This window comes from Maylandia zebra, linkage group LG7 (genome assembly GCF_041146795.1).
Source record: "Maylandia zebra isolate NMK-2024a linkage group LG7, Mzebra_GT3a, whole genome shotgun sequence".
NCBI lineage: Eukaryota > Metazoa > Chordata > Actinopteri > Cichliformes > Cichlidae > Maylandia > Maylandia zebra.
Genome location: NC_135173.1, coordinates 24,176,077 through 24,193,385, shown reverse-complemented (window position 1 = coordinate 24,193,385; position 17,309 = coordinate 24,176,077). Strand labels below are relative to the sequence as shown.

At 40.6% G+C, this 17,309-nt stretch overlaps 2 protein-coding genes across 3 annotated transcripts in view; both read right to left on the bottom strand.

Moving 5' to 3' along the window:
• The window catches only part of swap70b (switching B cell complex subunit SWAP70b), a 36,046-nt gene extending 32,296 nt beyond the window's left edge, over positions 1-3,750 (bottom strand). Inside the window, exons 1-2 of the mRNA XM_004564472.6 lie at positions 3,497-3,750; positions 765-905 (exon numbers count right to left, since the gene is read on the bottom strand). Of these exons, the coding sequence (XP_004564529.1) occupies positions 765-905; positions 3,497-3,592 (237 nt within the window). The 5' untranslated portion in view covers positions 3,593-3,750. The remainder of the gene's footprint in view (positions 1-764; positions 906-3,496) is intronic.
• Positions 3,751-9,143: 5,393 nt separating this feature from the next.
• wee1 (WEE1 G2 checkpoint kinase) lies at positions 9,144-16,953 on the bottom strand. Of its 2 annotated transcripts, XM_076886116.1 has the most exons (11): positions 16,635-16,953; positions 15,964-16,541; positions 15,299-15,513; positions 14,833-14,899; positions 13,808-13,980; positions 13,244-13,512; positions 11,950-12,039; positions 11,771-11,856; positions 11,507-11,677; positions 10,807-10,952; positions 9,144-10,388 (listed from the first exon to the last, which is right to left on the bottom strand). In XM_076886116.1, exons 2-11 carry the CDS (start codon positions 16,450-16,452, stop codon positions 10,235-10,237), a joined length of 1,860 nt encoding a protein of 619 aa, XP_076742231.1. In that variant the 5' UTR covers positions 16,453-16,541; positions 16,635-16,953; the 3' UTR covers positions 9,144-10,234. The 2 variants fall into 2 exon arrangements, with proteins under 2 accessions (XP_076742231.1, XP_004564530.1); XM_004564473.5 differs by having other exon boundaries at positions 15,964-16,953.
• Positions 16,954-17,309: the final 356 nt, after the last annotated feature.

The window sequence follows — 17,309 nt, the reverse complement described above, 5'->3', positions numbered from 1 at the left end:
GAAGAAGCACTGAGGTTTGACACTAGTTTGCTATGTGAAGGCCCGGATGCTAAAAATGGACCCGATTTATATAGTTTTTCTGGTCTTCTCAACCAGTCATTCAGTGCTTTAACTCTACACATACAGCACTCTCTCAGACACCCGATGATGTTTCACAGTTGGTGGCGTTTAATATTTTACCCAAGAAATTATGGATTGGAGAAAATTTACAGAACAATATCAGGTCAGCTGTTAAAATAAGTTAGGATGATGCAAGAAAACAAGAAATTGAAATAACTGCTTGAGAGAAAAGAACATGCATTTCAAAAAGAATTGGCTACTTTGAAGATAATTCTGATTTTATTTGTCTAGAATTGTGATTGAGAGGAGCATCACACCACTATTTATGAGTGGCCCATACAGGCAGCTTTTGCAGCCCTGACGAAGACTCGGGACTGTTGCTCTCAGGGACAAACAATCAGCAACTATAACATGACTCCAATCTCCTGCCTTAGTAGAAAATAGATAAAACGCCCACAAAGTACTTGTTATGGCTGGTCAAGCCTCTGAACAGCCTTCAGCTAATGTATCATTTTCAAAGCAAAGTCATGAAGAGTTGTAGCGCAGACTGATAATTTGCCATTATTATTTCCTCTATAACAATGGCACTTATTGTTTGTCAGTGTGTTGACACTGAAAAAGACAGCGCCCTAGATATAATAAACACCACTTTACTATCCTAGGCTGACAAAGTGTGACTGAATGTGCTTACACAGCTGACTGACCTTATCCAGAATGAACTTGTTCAGGTAAGGCATGTATCCCTGGTTGGAGACAGGACCCTCGTCATCATCTTTGAAGTGCTCCTCCAGAGCCACCGGGTCATGGGGAATGTTCATGACTGTACATAAGTTGTGGGACAGCACCTGAAATCAGAGGTGAAAACAATACTTACTAGTTATTATAACGATCGATTGATATGTTTAAGTCAATTTCAGCTAATAGTTATGAGTTACATTCCATTTAAGCCAGGTCTTGGCCGTTTCTACCTTTGCTCCCTGCAGTTACATTTCTTGAGAAATGCACTTGAGGTTACATGAAAGGTCACAGCGTAGGGTTAAAGTCGTAGGTTACAGTCGACATTTACAAAATAAAACAAAATGTAAATACTGCTCCCTGTCATACAAAGGCCCCTGCCCAGAATTCCTTTTGACGACTCGCAGCCGTGTGGGGTTGCACATGTGGACATGACAGCAGTAATTGGAGAACAAGTGTGGCACAACCAAGAGAACCACAAAGGAAGCGGTTTCACCATTTTCAACAGACGTGGAGCGTCTTAAAGCTGCATTGCATTTTTTTTCTCCTTTTTTAGGCCACAGTTGTGTAGAAACTAGTCTAACTATTGTGCAAGTAGCAACAGGGACATTCCCAGGATAATAATAAAAAAGAGGGGGACCAGATCAGAATATTTAAAGTAAGTATACTATAGACAACTAATGTTGAAGACACGGTGTGCACGTATGCAGCCCTGTGCCCTGGTACCAATGACAATGCAGTTATTATGCATTATCATCGATGCAATAGCTGTACAAGAATTTAAAGACGGTTTTGTTTTGAGTAACTATTTCAGACAGTCGCCAAGCATATGTAGGTAGTTCTGATGTGCGTTTGGGATCACTGTCCTGTTGGAACATCCAACTGTCTCCAAGTTTCAACCATCTACTGTTGATTTGAGGTGAAGTTGAAGAATATGAAGGTAGCCCTCCGTCATCATTTCATCCACTTTGTGCAATGTACCAGTATCACTGGCAGCACAACAGCCCTTGCTTGACATTCATGTCCGTGTTCTTAGTTTTGACAGAGTCACCTTTACTCCTCCAAACATACTTCTCGTGATTGTGACCAGACACCTCAGTATTCGTCATGTCTCATATAAAACCTTTCTCCAGGAGGCATTTGGCTTGTCCGTGTGGACAGCTGCAAATTTCAGTGGCACTTGAATGTGTCAAATTTGAAGTAGTCTTGGTCAGCACCCTCTTAGTCAATGAAGATGTAAAAGTCACTTCACTGTAGGCAGAATAACTTGTACTTGCGTGGAGTTGTTTGAAGGGATGATCTTGGAATCTGCAGTTGTTTAGAAATGGCTCCAAAAAGATCTTCCCAGCTTGTGTAAATCTACTGTTCTCCTTCTTAGATCTTCACTGCGCAATTTTATTGTTCGGAGTATTAGTCAGTCAACTGAGCTCTGTCAAACAATATTTTCTATTCCAGCAAAGATAAACTACCAGTTGTAGTGAATGGTGATGACTAATGAAAAGTTTACCCCCTTGGTTTTGCCATGTTAAAACCCACTGTATAACCTTCAGCTCCACTTATTAAATAGAAATACTTAAACGACAACAAGTACTTGAGCTACATTCAGCCATTGTTCCTATTCATGCTCTCATCCAATGGTGTTTGGCATTGTTAGATAACCAAAGACTATAATCTCTGAATCACTGAATCAAATTTTTGCACATGTCGAGGAGCGTGTCAGGCTACATTTCACTGTGTGTTATACTTGTATAACTATGCATGTGACAAATAAAGAACCTTGAACCTAAAGTAGTGTAGTGGTTGGCACCTCACAGCAAGATGATTCTGGGTTTGAATCCACCGGCTGGAGGCTTTCTGTGTGGAGTCTGCATGTTCTCCCTGCATTTGCCTGGGTTCTCTCCATGTACCCCGGGTTCCTCACCCTTCCACAGTCCAAAGACATGCATGTTGGGTTCACTGGCGATTCCACATTGACTGCAGGATTGAATAGGTGTCTGTCTGTGTCAGCCCTGTGACAGACTGGCACTGTCCAGGGTGTACCCTGCCCCTCACCCTATGAGAACTGTGTTAGAACCCGACCCTGATAAGGAGAACAAGATGGATGGCCGGTACATTGGCAATAGAGGGTGGGAACCCAGGAGGGGCCTATGCCGTCCCATGCCCTTTCTCTTTGCACTTACCCCAGAGTAGCAGCGACCATTTTCACTTTGGTTTGATGCTCCTGAAGTGAAAAGTGTTTTTGTTTTTTCCATCCGTTCCTGAACAATGTTTGGCTGGCACAGGAGTGTGAGTGCGTGTTGTTTACATACATGGAGGTATCTCCAGGAAATTTGTACTCATATAAAAATATCTTCTACTTGGCTGTGTTTTCAAGTGGATTCTTCCAGTGATGAGAGGTGTATGCAGATCTTTTGAATAACTTTACTTTCATCTGCGTTAAAGCCTCCTTTTCAAACATCTGTTGGCTCTACTTGTTCTGTGGTGGTTTTTAGTGTGGGATTCTCCTTTAATCGATGTGCAAACTGTCAACAGGTGCGTCTCAGCTGATGCTGCCTAACAGAAGTGTGTGCGTTTGTTTTTTTTCCACGCAAATCAGAATAGGAAGGAACGGGTTCACTATTTTGAAAAAAGCCAAAGATCCTAAAGGTTAAAACCTCCAGCGGCCAAACGAAACTCAAAACCATCAAGGAAAGCAGCTTACCTTCAGCTGAGATTTAGAGACTTTCCCGCTTTTGTCCACATCCAGAGCTGTGAAGGCATGCCAAATGGACTTTAAAAGTTCATCCCGCAAGGCCATATCGGTGGAATATACCTCGTCTTCTTCTCCTGTACTTTTCCCCTCTTACTTCTCTCCTCTCCGGCTGCGTGTGTGTCACTCTTACTCTCTTGCTGTGTGAACTGTCTCTCTTCTGCTGTTGGACACGACGGGGAAAGGTCACGTGACCCGCCGTCAACTGCTGCGTGCTTGGCATCGTGATGAAGAACTGCAGCACCGCTCAGCGAGAGGAGCGCACACACATCAGGCACGAGTGTGTGTCACCTACGCTCTGTGCGGAGGGTATGTGAGGACTTTGTGGGTAAAAAAAACATTATTTATTTTTTACGTAAAAAATGACACATAATAGGTGTTTGAAACTACCTATGTTTCTGTTCTGTGTCCTGTGTACTGTTTGTTTGTATACGTGTCTTTTTGGCTGCTGTTACAACCAAATTTCCCCTTGTGGGACAATTAAAGGATTATTCTATTCTATTCTACCTTGCTAAAAAACAGAGAAAGTCGTTAACATATAAATATATGGAAAACCTAAACTGCCAGCTCAAAATTACTAAACTTTTAAAAATCACAAAATATTATTATTGTTACTAGTATGCCAATTATATGTAAATAAATAATAAATAATAATATTTTAGGCATTCATTTTGATAAAAACTTGCATGTTTTGTAGATGCATACAAAGGTGTGTTGTTAAGTTCACCTGTTGATTGATTGACATCAGTGCAGAGATCGTGTACACATGCCTTTCTCTAATATTTAATGACATTCATTTATCTGTGGTGTCATGTAAGCCTTTTATCTCTTTATTTTTCAGCGGTTTTCTGACAACTTAAAAGTGGGAAATTAAAGATTAAAATATAAAATTTCTGGATTTAAAAATGTTGCTTGATTAAGCCGCTAAAATGTAACTGAGAATATGTTTGTGTTAAAATCTAGATGGCTAAAAGTATTTGAATATTCTGAAAATATTTTACAAAGTGAAGTGACGGTCTCAATTTTTGGATTAAACTGTAGTGAAGTTTTCACTAAAGATTTAATATCCTCATCTGAACGTCTGTGGAAATCTCAGATAGAACCAAGTCAGTTTATGTTATTTTATGCAAAAAAAAATTTATATAATGAATTTTGTTTTTACACAGTGAATTTTTACTTGGGTTTAAAAATGAAGCAGTTATGATTAAAACTCCTGGAAAATAAATTAGTACCAAATTTGTGACTAATTCTAGATGGCCTGACCTGTAATACTTATCGTGTGATTTAGAAGTGCCACATTCTATTGCCCTAACATCTTTGAATGCAATTCAATTCAATTCAATTCAATTTTATTTATATAGCGCCAAATCACAACATAAGTCGCCTCAAGGCGCTTCATAGATACAGAGAAAAACCCAACAATCATATGACCCCCTATGAGCAAGCACTTTGGCAACAGTGGGAAGGAAAAACTCCCTTTTAACAGGAAGAAACCTCCGGCAGAACCAGGCTCAGGGAGGGGCGGGGCCATCTGCTGCGACCGGTTGGGGTGAGAGAAGGAAGACAGGATAAAAGACATGCTGTGGAAGAGAGACAGAGGTTAATAACAGATATGATTCAATGCAGAGAGGTCTGTTAATACATAGTGAGTGAGAAAGGTGACTGGAAAGGAAAAACTCAATGAATCATGGGAATCCCCCGGCAGCCTATGTCTATTGCAGCATAACTAAGGGAGGATTCAGGGTCACCTGGTCCAGCCCTAACTATATGCTTTAGCAAAAAGGAAAGTTTTAAGCCTAATCTTGAAAGTAGAGATAGTGTCTGTCTCCCGAATCCAAACTGGAAGCTGGTTCCACAGAAGAGGGGCCTGAAAACTGAAGGCTCTCCCTCCCATTCTACTTTTAAATACTCTAGGAACAACAAGTAGGCCTGCAGAGCGAGAGCGAAGTGCTCTAATAGGGTGATATGGTACTACAAGGTCATTAAGATAAGATGGGGCCTGATTATTTAAGACCTTGTATGTGAGGAGCAGGATTTTGAATTCAATTCTGGATTTAACAGGAAGCCAATGAAGGGAAGCCAAAACAGGAGAAATATGCTCTCTCTTTCTAGTCCCTGTCAGCACTCTTGCTGCAGCATTTTGGATAAACTGAAGGCTTTTCAGTGAGTATTTTGGACATCCTGATAATAATGAATTACAGTAGTCCAGCCTGGAAGTAATAAATGCATGAACTAGTTTTTCAACGTCACTCTGAGACAGGATATTTCTAATTTTAGAGATGTTGCGCAAATGGAAGAACGCAGTCTTACATATTTGTTTAATATGTGCATTTAAGGACATGTCCTGGTCAAAAATGACTCCAAGGTTCCTCACAGCGTTACTGAAGGCCAAGGTAATGCCATCCAGAGTAAGAATCTGGTTAGATACCATATATCTAGGCTTTTCAGGGCCGAGTACAATAACCTCAGTTTTATCTGAATTGAGAAGCAGAAAGTTAGCAGCCATCCAGGTCTTTATGTCTTTAAGACATTCCTGCAGTTTAACTAATTGGTGTGTGTTATCTGGCTTCATGGACAGATAGAGCTGGGTGTCATCTGCATAGCAGTGAAAATGTATGCTATGTCTTCTAATGATACTGCCTAAGGGAAGCATGTATAATGTAAACAGAATTGGTCCTAGCACTGAACCCTGTGGAACTCCATAATTAACCTCAGTGTGTGAAGAGGACTCTCCATTTACATGCACAAACTGGAGTCTATTAGATAGATATGATACAAACCACTGCAGTGCAGTACCTGTAATACCTACAGCATGTTCTAATCGCTCTAATAGGATATTATGGTCGACAGTATCGAATGCTGCACTAAGGTCTAGCAGGACAAGCACAGAGATGAGTCCACTGTCAGAGGCCATAAGAAGCCATTTGTAACCTTCACTAAAGCTGTTTCTGTGCTGTGATGAGCTCTGAAACCTGACTGAAACTCTTCATATAAGCCATTCCTCTGCAGATGATCTGTTAGCTGTTTGACAACTACTCTTTCAAGGATTTTTGATATGAAAGGAAGGTTGGAGATTGGCCTATAATTAGCTAAGACTGCTGGGTCTAGAGATGGCTTTTTGAGTAAAGGTTTAACTACAGCTAGCTTGAAGGCCTGTGGTACATAGCCGATTATTAGAGATAGGTTGATCATATTTAAGATCGAAGAATTAATTAATGGCAGGACTTCTTTGAGCAGTTTTGTAGGAATGGGGTCTAAAAGACACGTTGATGGTTTGGAGGAAGTAATTATTGAAGTTAACTCAGAAAGATCAATTAGAGAAAAAGAGTCTAACTTAACATCAATGGTACTAAGAGTAGCTGTAGATAATATTACATCTGTGGGATGATTATTGGTAATTTTTTCTCTAATGATAAAGATTTTATTTGTGAAGAAGTTCATGAAGTCATTACTAGTTAACGTTAAAGGGATGGTTGGCTCAACAGAGCTCTGACTGTTTGTCAGCCTGGCTACAGTGCTGAAGAGAAACCTGGGGTTGTTCTTATTTTCTTCAGTCAGTGATGAATAGTAAGATGTTCTGGCTTTGCGGAGGGCTTTCTTATAAAGCAGCAAACTATTTCTCCAGGCTAAATGATGATCCTCTAAGTTTGTGACACGCCATTTCCTCTCCAGATTACGAGTCATCTGCTTTAGGGTACGTGTTTGAGAATTATACCACGGAGTCAGGTACTTCTGATTAGAGACCTTAGTTTTCACTGGAGCTACAGTATCCAGAGTCATATGTAGTGAGGAGGTGAAATTATTAACAAGATAATCGACCTCTGTTGGGGTAGCATTCAGATAGCTGCTCTGCTCTTTGTTGGTACAGGGCATTGAAGATGATAACAGTGGGTGGATTATATTCTTAAACTTAGTTACAGCGCTTTCAGAAAGACATCTACTTTGATAAAGTCTACTCTCCACCGCTGTGTAATCAATTATTGTAAATGTAAATGTTATCAGGAAATGATCAGACAGGAGAGGGTTTTCAGGAAACACTGTTAAATGTTCAGTTTCTATGCCATATGTTAAAACAAGATCTAGAGTGTGATTAAAGTGGTGGGTGGGTTCTTTTATATTCTGAGAGAAACCAATTGAGTCTAATAACAGATTAAATGCCATGTTGAGGCTGTCATTTTTAGCATCTACATGGATGTTAAAATCACCCACAATAATTATTTTATCTGAGCTCAGAACTAAATTAGATATAAAGTCTGAGAAATCAGACAAGAAACTCTGTGTAAGGCCCAGGTGGACGATAGATGATAACAAGTAAGACTGGTTTCTGAGTTTCACAGCTGGGGTGGACGAGGCTAAGCATCAGGCTTTCAAATGAATTAAAAGTCTGTCTTGGTCTTTCGTTAATTAATAGGCTGGTGTGAAAAATTGCTGCCACACCGCCCCCTCGGCCTGTGCTTCGAGATTTCTGGTAGTTAGAATGACTCGGGGGTGTTGATTCATTTAAACTAACATAATCATCCTGCTGCAACCAGGTTTCTGTAAGGCAGAGTAAATTAATTTGTTGATCAATTATTAAGTCATGTACTAACAGAGACTTGGAGGAGAGAGACCTAATATTTAATAATCCACATTTCACTGTTTTACTCTTTGGTTCAGATGTGGATACTTTATTGTTCTTTCTTTGTAATTGTTTATGTTTAAGTTGTTTGTTGCTGGTTTTTAGTTTGTTTTTTGTCTTTTTGGAAGCTGACACAGTCTCTATGGAGATGGGTTTTTGGGGGGGTAGCAGAAGGAGAGAAGCTGCAGAGAGGCGTGTAAGACTGCAACTCTGCTTCCTGGTCCCAACTCTGGATAGTCATATTTTGGGGGGTTTAATAAGTTTGTCCATATTTCTAGAAATGAGAGCTGCTCCATCCAAAGTGGGATGGATGCCATCTCTCCTCACAAGACCAGGTTTCCTCCAGAAGGTTTGCCAATTATCTATGAAGCCCACATCGTTTCTGGGACACCACTCAGACAGCCAGCAATTTAAGGAGAACATGTGGCTAAACATGTCACTCCTGGTCTGATTGGGGAGGGGACCAGAGAAAACTACAGAGTCTGACATTGTTTTGGCAAAGTTGCACACCGATTCAATATTGATTTTAGTGACCTCCGATTGGCGTAACCGGGTGTCATTACTGCCGACGTGAATTATGATCTTACTGAATTCACGTTTACCCTTAGCTAGCAGTTTTAAATTTCCTTCAATGTCGCCTGCTCTGGCCCCTGGAAGACAATTGACTATGGTTGCCGGTGTCTCTAGCTTCACATGTCTGAGAACAGAATCACCAATTACCAGAGTTTGACCCCCGGCGGGTGTGTCACCGAGTGGGGAAAAACGGTTAGACACATGAACGGGTTGGTGGTGTACCTGGGGCTTCTGTTTAGGACTATTCTTTGGTGTGAGAAATACTAATGCTGATATACTTTGTTGTATATCATTATGCTGGATGTTGTTTCTATTTTTTGTTAAACACAAATAATCATTTGTACTTAAAGATTCATTTTCAATCTTTCTGAGAGTTTTTCTCTCATAAAAATGCCACTGAACAGAAGGTGAAGTGTAGATGGTGAGAATTTATTAAAAAGAACATATGTACATGGTACAACAACAGAACAGACAACAGAAAAGTTACTGTTATGGGGTTACAAGAACAAAAGGTTGAGGAATGCTCGCCTAAACAGTAATCGAAGACAAGCGTTATGAAAAACAGACAGAAGAAAGAACGAACCAACAGAACACATGAGAATCGTAAGAACGGGACGATGATTGTAGTAATGCTACAGGCAGGGTTGGCAGCACTGATCAATAGGCAAGATTAAAAGCATGGATCAATTCTAACCTCATAGATAACAAGTTGGTTCACTGGTTGCGGTACTTCACAGACATTGGATAATTTTTTTATTTATTTATTTTTAGCATGATCTATTTCCATCCGACCAGATTCAAAACAGGATGGAAACAGGAGCTCCTGCTACTTGAAAATAAGAGCCAGTGACAGTTAACGATCCAACCTGAAACAGACCAAACCCTGACACACAAAAACATGGATAGCAGCAGGTTTTCATTTTCTTTTCTTTCTTTCTTTTTTTTTCTCTTTTGAAACAATGTGGTAAGCGCCACATGTTACCTCCAAAGTGCTCCATTACAAACACAGAAACTGTAAGTTCTCAGATCCTCTAGTAGCCAGCATCAGGCATGCGACAGGCAGTAAGGTGCGCACGGCTACATTGAGTACATTCACACATGGGGGGGGAAGCTTCACTGCAGTTTTGATCTGCTGAAATGCACTTCGACTTAGTCGAGAGAAGTGCAAGGACAGGAATGGAGAGAATTGTCTGACATCTATGCAAACCTAAAGAATGACAAAGTGTAAAAGGTAAAGCAGCTACCTTCCTTTCAAAAAGAAAAAAAAGTCCACTGGTGAAAGGACTGAACTATATTGGCAAAGAGTCTAGTGAGATGAGTTCAAGTCTGGTGCATCAACACTCTACAGCTTTGATTGGACAGAGGAGCCCAACTCCTCGACTGACAGGGTTGTCCTCCAAAACAAAAAGTTTTTTTTTTTTTCTTTTTTAAGTGATCAGTTCTGGTTAAAAGGTCCATAAGCCTTCGTGTTTCACTTCTTATCGGGATGGAATAAAGTCTCAGTATATTGTGAGGCTGACCGATCGGCTCATTTTTTTCCCAATAAGCCTGGTGGTTCTGGAGTTCTGGACTGTGGAGCGGGTTAAGATCCTGTCCGTGGATAAAACTTTCTCCTCGGCTGCCGCTCTAGCCTGCTGGGCTTTCTTCAGCTCTCTGAAGAACATTAAAAGAAAAAGGGAATAAATGAGACACGTAGGAGATGGTAGACCACACTAAGAACAGTCCTAGACTTAGCTGAAAACTGTAACCAAATGAGCTAAGATAACTGAGCACAATCCTTGGGTTTCTCCCTCAAGCTCACTATGCTCACTGTTTATTATTTTAACTAAGGAATACAAACAAATTGCTGAATACATATTTCTTATAATGTGTTTGCTACTTTTATTTTTCAAAGTGACAGAGCAATGATTCCCAGCCCCCTCCTTTAACACTGGTGCAGGATAGGTACTCCATAACTGGCTTATTTGCTGCCATCACACAACTTGTCCAAACAAACTAGGAATTTTCAGACTGTCAAACCACTGATGAGTGAAGACAATAAACACTTGGTAAGCTTCTGTGCAGTACGTACTTTTGAAGAAGGGCGTTCTTAAACTTCTCTGCGTTGAGCTCTACTCGGAGCTGATCAGCACTCATTCTGGCAGTGGTAAGAAGTACCGGGTGTTTGATGAGGTCAGAGGTTGATGGGCGCCTTGTTGGATCAGGGTGGATCATAAGCTGGGGAAAAAACAAAACAAAACAAAAACCTATAAATAAATTCACCAGAAAACTAAGCTGAGGTTGACAGTGCTCAGATTTACAAAAAAAAAAAAAAAAAGAAATACATTAACTACAATTCAATTATTAGATCAATTGTTTGGTTAATAAAATAAATAACAACATTCAAGACACTTTTCCACAGGAAGGCTAATATAGCTTATCTGGCATGACTCATGCCAGAGGCCAGGGTTTGAATCCACCTCGGCCCATCTCATGTGAAATTCCCTCTCACTCACTCCCTACTGACCTGTCTGCTCTCTCCTGTCCTATCAGAATGAAAGCTGAAATTTTAAACTTTTCAAGCACCCAATGAAAGTGCTTGAGAAGGGCCGCTTGAAAAACTTGAACTGGCCTGCACTGTCTCATAGAAAAATAAAAGTTTATCTTTATACATTAAAGTAATTGGGAACATGCAGCTTGGCTCAGATAAGCACAAAAGCTACGACATAATAACACCCATTCTTATAAACTCTAAAAGGATCTAAAAGGAAAGACAAGTGTTGTGCAGTTACCTTAAGAAGACTGAGAAACTCTGGAGAAAGCACTTGAGGAATGGCAGGGAGTTTTCCCCGTCTGATCTCGTGCCATTTCTCTCCATTGGTGGGTAGAGGTTCGGCCCCTGACGCGCTGACAACAGTCAGGGCCAAAGCAAAGATGTCTGCTTTTGTCAGGTTACTGTAATCCTAAAAAGAAAACAAAAATTATGTTGGACGTGCAGCAGAATAAGTACAAGCATTTTTTCTTTTTGGTTTGTTTTTTTAAGCAGGAAAACAAACCTCTTGTAAAACTTCATTAGCCAGGTATCTGCTGTCGCCCTCTTCAACCTGTGGATTGTTCACTCTTGTCACATGACCAAGATCACCTGGAGAGGGAACGCAGGTGAATGTGAGAATGAGCTATCTGACATTTAATAAAATGACAAACTAGATATTATAGAACTTTGGAGTGAGCGTACCGATTTTGTAGATGGCAGTAGGAGTCAGTCCTTCATCCTCGTCACATTCATCACAGCTCACTATGGATTTCCGTGAAATAAAGATGTTGCCTAAACAAAGAAAGCTTCCATTAGTTTCGGACTAGGAAACTTTAATGTTAAATGTCTCATCTCCTTTTCTATAAAATATAAGAATGAAGGCCAATCGCAACCTCAAACACCTTAGTGTGGATTTTTCCTGTTTTAAAATGGGCATATTGGGGGGCAGCTATGCAGATCAGCATGAATGGGCCACATAAAGCAGGGGTACACATTTCTTAAAAGGGGCAAACAGATTTAACGCTGTGGGCTACATACAACCCACTTTCACTTCAAGTGGGCTGGGCCACTTCAGTTCAATCCAATTTACATAGCGCTAAATCACAACAATGGTCGCCTCAAGGCGTGGCCTCTGAAACTCCCCTGCTGTCAGTGTAAACCTATGTGACATTGTAATATAAGAAAAGTAGTGCAATTTCAACTATACATCATAAAGGTTTTTCAACATGATAAAGAAAAGCTGCACTAGTCAATTAAATAGTAGCCATTACTATACAAATAGCTTAAATAGTAATAAATATTTGTGTAAAAACTGTAGAAAAGGTTTTGACATCTCATTGCTCAGACTGTTGTTGTGAGTTCCTTTAAAGAAAGAAAAAAAATCTAATTTCTAAGGTAGATTTCTCGTCCTAATTACTTAGATGTATCAAGAATATAGGAAAAGCTGTAAAACTTAAGAAAATACAGTTAAAAGTCTAAAAATTATGTCCTCCTTCACATTTTTCAAAGCCATGCAGTGAGCCAGATTGTTTTTCCTGGGCTGATTCTGGCCCCCAGGCCTCATGTTTGACACCCCTGGTCTAGGGTAAAGCTAAGGGACAGACTTTGAACAACTGAACTGAACCAGGAAACACAGCCCTGTCAGAAGAGAGCCTGTCTTAATTTTGCCCATTCATGGCATATAGCAAAGACAAAAAACCTAAAGAAAGTGATGACAGATAACAGTTATTTCCTGTTATTTAATAAGAACAAAATGTATATTACTTTTGAGTAACAAACAAGTCATCAAGTCTGTAATGACTGTTCGTTTTAACCAATGTGCATGATTTTTCTGGCTGTCTTGAACTTGCCGAGATCCCCGAAACATTTTTTCAAGCAGGAAAGCCCAATAATCCAACTTCTCAATAAGTTCGACGGCCATTCTTTTATGCTTTAAAAAAAAAATACATCAAATATTGCAACTCCCAATATTTTAACATCAAGATCAATTACTCACTTGGTTTGATATCCATGTGCACCAGAGAGGTTGAGTGGATGTACTTTAGTCCCTGTGTGACCTGCACAAGCAGATTTTTCAGCTCAAGCACCGACAGGTAGCAGAGCCGTCTGTAGTTCTCTGCGATGACGTCAGACAGCGTGCCGCCGTTGCAGTACTCATTCTGGATGAGCATGTGGTCATCTTCAGCCCAGGCTGAGTAGTAGCGTACCACATGGGGATGTTGGCCCAGCACGGCATGAGCATACACCTCCCGTAAGGCATTTTGCCTGTGAAGGAGAACAGACCGTTTTAATTAGGACGTGACTGGAGCTGCTTTTGTAGTTCACATGAGTGGAGGTCAAAACTTTCCAGTAAAAGAACTTTTAGTGAGCTCCTTTAAAAACATGAAAGAGGAAACATGGGTCTCTTTGGGTATATACACATGTGTCTTATTACAAACACAGTAGTACAGGTAAGTTTGAATAATCCAGCCATCTTTCCACTCATCCAATTTGTATCCAATATTCACCACAAATAAATATGATCTTCGTTTGCGTAGTTTAAACAAACCAATCTACTTACTCGTCTACTGATCCCGCCAGAGGTTTCTTTGACCTCTTGATGGCATACATGCAGCCGTCAAGCCTTTTCACGCACTTGAACACAGCACCGAACTCCCCGCAGCCGATTTTCTCCAACTCGAGGAACTCTGAAGCATACCGGGACGTCATGTTGCTTTCCATCATTGTGATCCTCTGAGGGCGGGAGAGGAGTTTTAACAAAAGAAAATCTGATACAATCACTGAAATCCAACCATCAACCAGCACGAAGCTCGCTTTTCCAGTCCAGTTACCACCGAAACCAACAGGTTTACCCAGCTAATAGTTTTGAGGCAATTTACATATGAAATACACATGTGAATGAGCCGTTTCTATGTTGTGTTTAGAATAACAACGAGCATTGTGCAACATACTCGTTTTGGAATTTCCATTTAAATCTCGTTCCACAACATTTATAACTTCAACAATTACCAAATTTTCCTTTGTTGTAGATTTGTTAATTTAAAAAAAAAAAAAGTTAACCTGTGTGGTTCGTGTTTTGTTTTTAACTTTCGTGGTATGTTTCACAAATTTTACATCTGTAGCTACAAATTTAAAAGGAACCAAATAAAATTTAAATAGCAGCAAACTTTTCTTCACATAATTTCCCCTATAAGAGAAATTCATTTTACTTATGTTTATATGTGGCTTCCATTAAAAAAAACAACATAACCAAAACAGAATTCTAGACCTTTACCTACAGATGGAAAACCATTTCTCGAAAAATATTCTCTCATTTGGTGCTCTTACTGATCGTGATGGAAAGATGTATTTAACAAGCCCAAAATACACCGCACATATTTATAGTTTGACATCTGGTGACTGAAGGCTTCAATATATGACAATTTAGTCATTTATAAAACCTCAAATCTCTCAGACTCCTAGAAAACACTATTCACACCCAGACAGAATAAAGAAAACTTTTCTGGTTTGCAGTGCCAGCAACACACCCCAACAATAAAATAGAGGCACTGAATCTGACTAGAAATGACAAGAACATCTAAATACCTTAGATGGTGGCACCACTTCCTCCTCTCCTTCACCGTCACTCGCCTCCATGTCTTCTCCACAGGAGCTACAAGTGTAAAGATAAAGAATAATGTGGGTTAGCATTCTGTACAGCAGGGGGCAGCACTGAGGACTTCAAGAGCACATGGCAGAGTTCAGTGAGGTCGTGGTAAACCTCGGGTCTTATACTGCCAAATGTTTAGATATTCTGAAAGTGCTGAAGGAAACAGGTAAAGTTTAATACAGGTCTACAAAATCGGCTACTACATTGTGTGTTTAACGATTGTTGCATAGCTGTATTAACATTAAGGTAATTAAAGACTAACTGTTATGGCTGGGAAATCTGGAACAAAATCATTGACAGCAGTTTATCGACTCCAACAGCCACATTTCAAGTACAATGACGTGTAACACGCGCTTTTTGAGGACTGATCTAAAGATGCAAAATATAAAGTTATGAGCTTACTCATTCCAGTGTGCTCGCTTTCTGTTGATTCTCTGCTGTGTGGCAGACTGAATGAGGAGGGAGTCAGGGGTGAAGGGGTTAAAGTTGACCAGGGGGGTCTGCTGTCTCTTGCCACTGTCAATAAGTGACTTTCCTGAAACGTCCACTTTCTTGAATAAGGAAACTCTCCTGCTGGAGGACCCCGGGCCTGAGCTTCTAGCTCTGGACAATAAACTCTGCAAAAGTCAGTATTAGAGATGAGAGAATAACAGAGCAGAAGGACTAAAAACACCAAAAAACCATCTGTTTCAACCAATATGCGCATAAAATAAGCTAAGAACAATAACTGGTATTTATAATGTAAAGGTACTTTAAATTAAATGCTCACTCGTTGATAGACATGCCCAGACATACAACTGTGTGGATGATTATAACGTTATGCAATAAGTACAGTTATACATTAAGTGGGTCAGTGGGTGATTAACGGACTCTCCAGAAGTTCAAAAATTTGAATCAGTGTGTTTGCTAAAAGGCCTGATCTCTTTCCACTTTTAGGCCCGAAAAGACAGAGAAACGATCGAAGCAGTAAGCTAAACTACAGAGACAAGACAAGAAAGTGCACTCAAATGTTCGGTTTTGCAAGAGTCTGATTATGAATAATGTCTCAAAAATTAAATTACATTTACCTTTGGTGTGTGCGGTGTGTCAAAAAGCCGCAGTTTCTTGAAGGTTTTGTGCGGGGGTGTGTCTGGACAGTCCGGGATCGGGGAGCTGGATCCCCCGTCGTCCGGAGATCCGGGACGACAGGGAGACCCTCTAAACAGCCGAGAGTTTTTCCGAGGGGATGGCGAACAGTTGGCAAATATAACACTGCTGGGTGACTGCAGGTGAGTTGGGGATCCAAAACTCTCCTCCTCGTCCCATAGCTCCACGTCTTCGTCCCCACCGGACTGATTCAGGGGGCTGCTGCTCCCGTCCAGGCATTTATCGGCGATGATCCGTCGCACTGGCATCGGGGAATCCATCTCCGTGAAGCCAGACTCTCCCCCTGTGCTGTTATTGATGTCCTCGATGATGTCGTCCTCTCCGTCGCTGCATGTGAACTGTAATTTCTGACGGATTGGCAGACTTTTGGGAGAAGGAGATCCGTGCCGATGGCGGCTGTAGCTCGACATTTTCAGGATTTAAAACCCGGCTTCGTTGACGCCGTAAAAAAAACAAAAAACCCAAAAACTGAAAAGCACGCGGCGGATCCACAGCACTGCTGAAATGACGTTTTTTTTAAATGAGATACAACACTTCTAGTTGCCTCAAATTAAAGGTACTGATCCAAAAGCCTGAAAAGAACGACTTTTACCTTCAGAAGCTTCGCCTACAAAGTTAACGTGTTTGCTGAATCTCACACGCCCATCCAACGCTAAAAATGGCCCCGAGAACAACGTCCGAAGTTGAGCTGATATTGAATTAATTCCGAAAAATAAAGCCCCCACCCGACGGGTGTGAGTGTCCGTCACTACCTTCTTGACGGCTGACTGACAGAGAAACACGTCTTTCCACAATTAAACCATTCCAATGTTTACAAAAAGTTTGAATGAGTCAACTACCAACTCCTTCCTATCACGCGCGTGGGAAAGGACTTCCCGCGACCGTTGGTCACATGCCATGCGCAGCCAATCACATCTCGTCCCTAAATTTTGAAAGATGGGCGTTCCAGTGCGGTTTCGGGAGACGTTACGTCATGAATAGCAAAGCAACAATCTGGCGCGAACGCGTGCCTTTACACGCTGACCGAGACGCGACCATTAAGGACAATTTATTCAGGCGGAAAGATCAAAGACGCCGCGATAGATAAAGATCAAGTAAACATTAACATAAACACCCACCCGTTATATACAAGTTATGCGAGTTAGTATGTTTATAGTAGTTAGTAAGTTTATTGACAAAGTTTTTTCAATAAATGCTTAATAATTCAAATATCTGAAACTGTCATTAAGTTTACATTTTTGAAAATAAATTAATGTTTAATCATTTT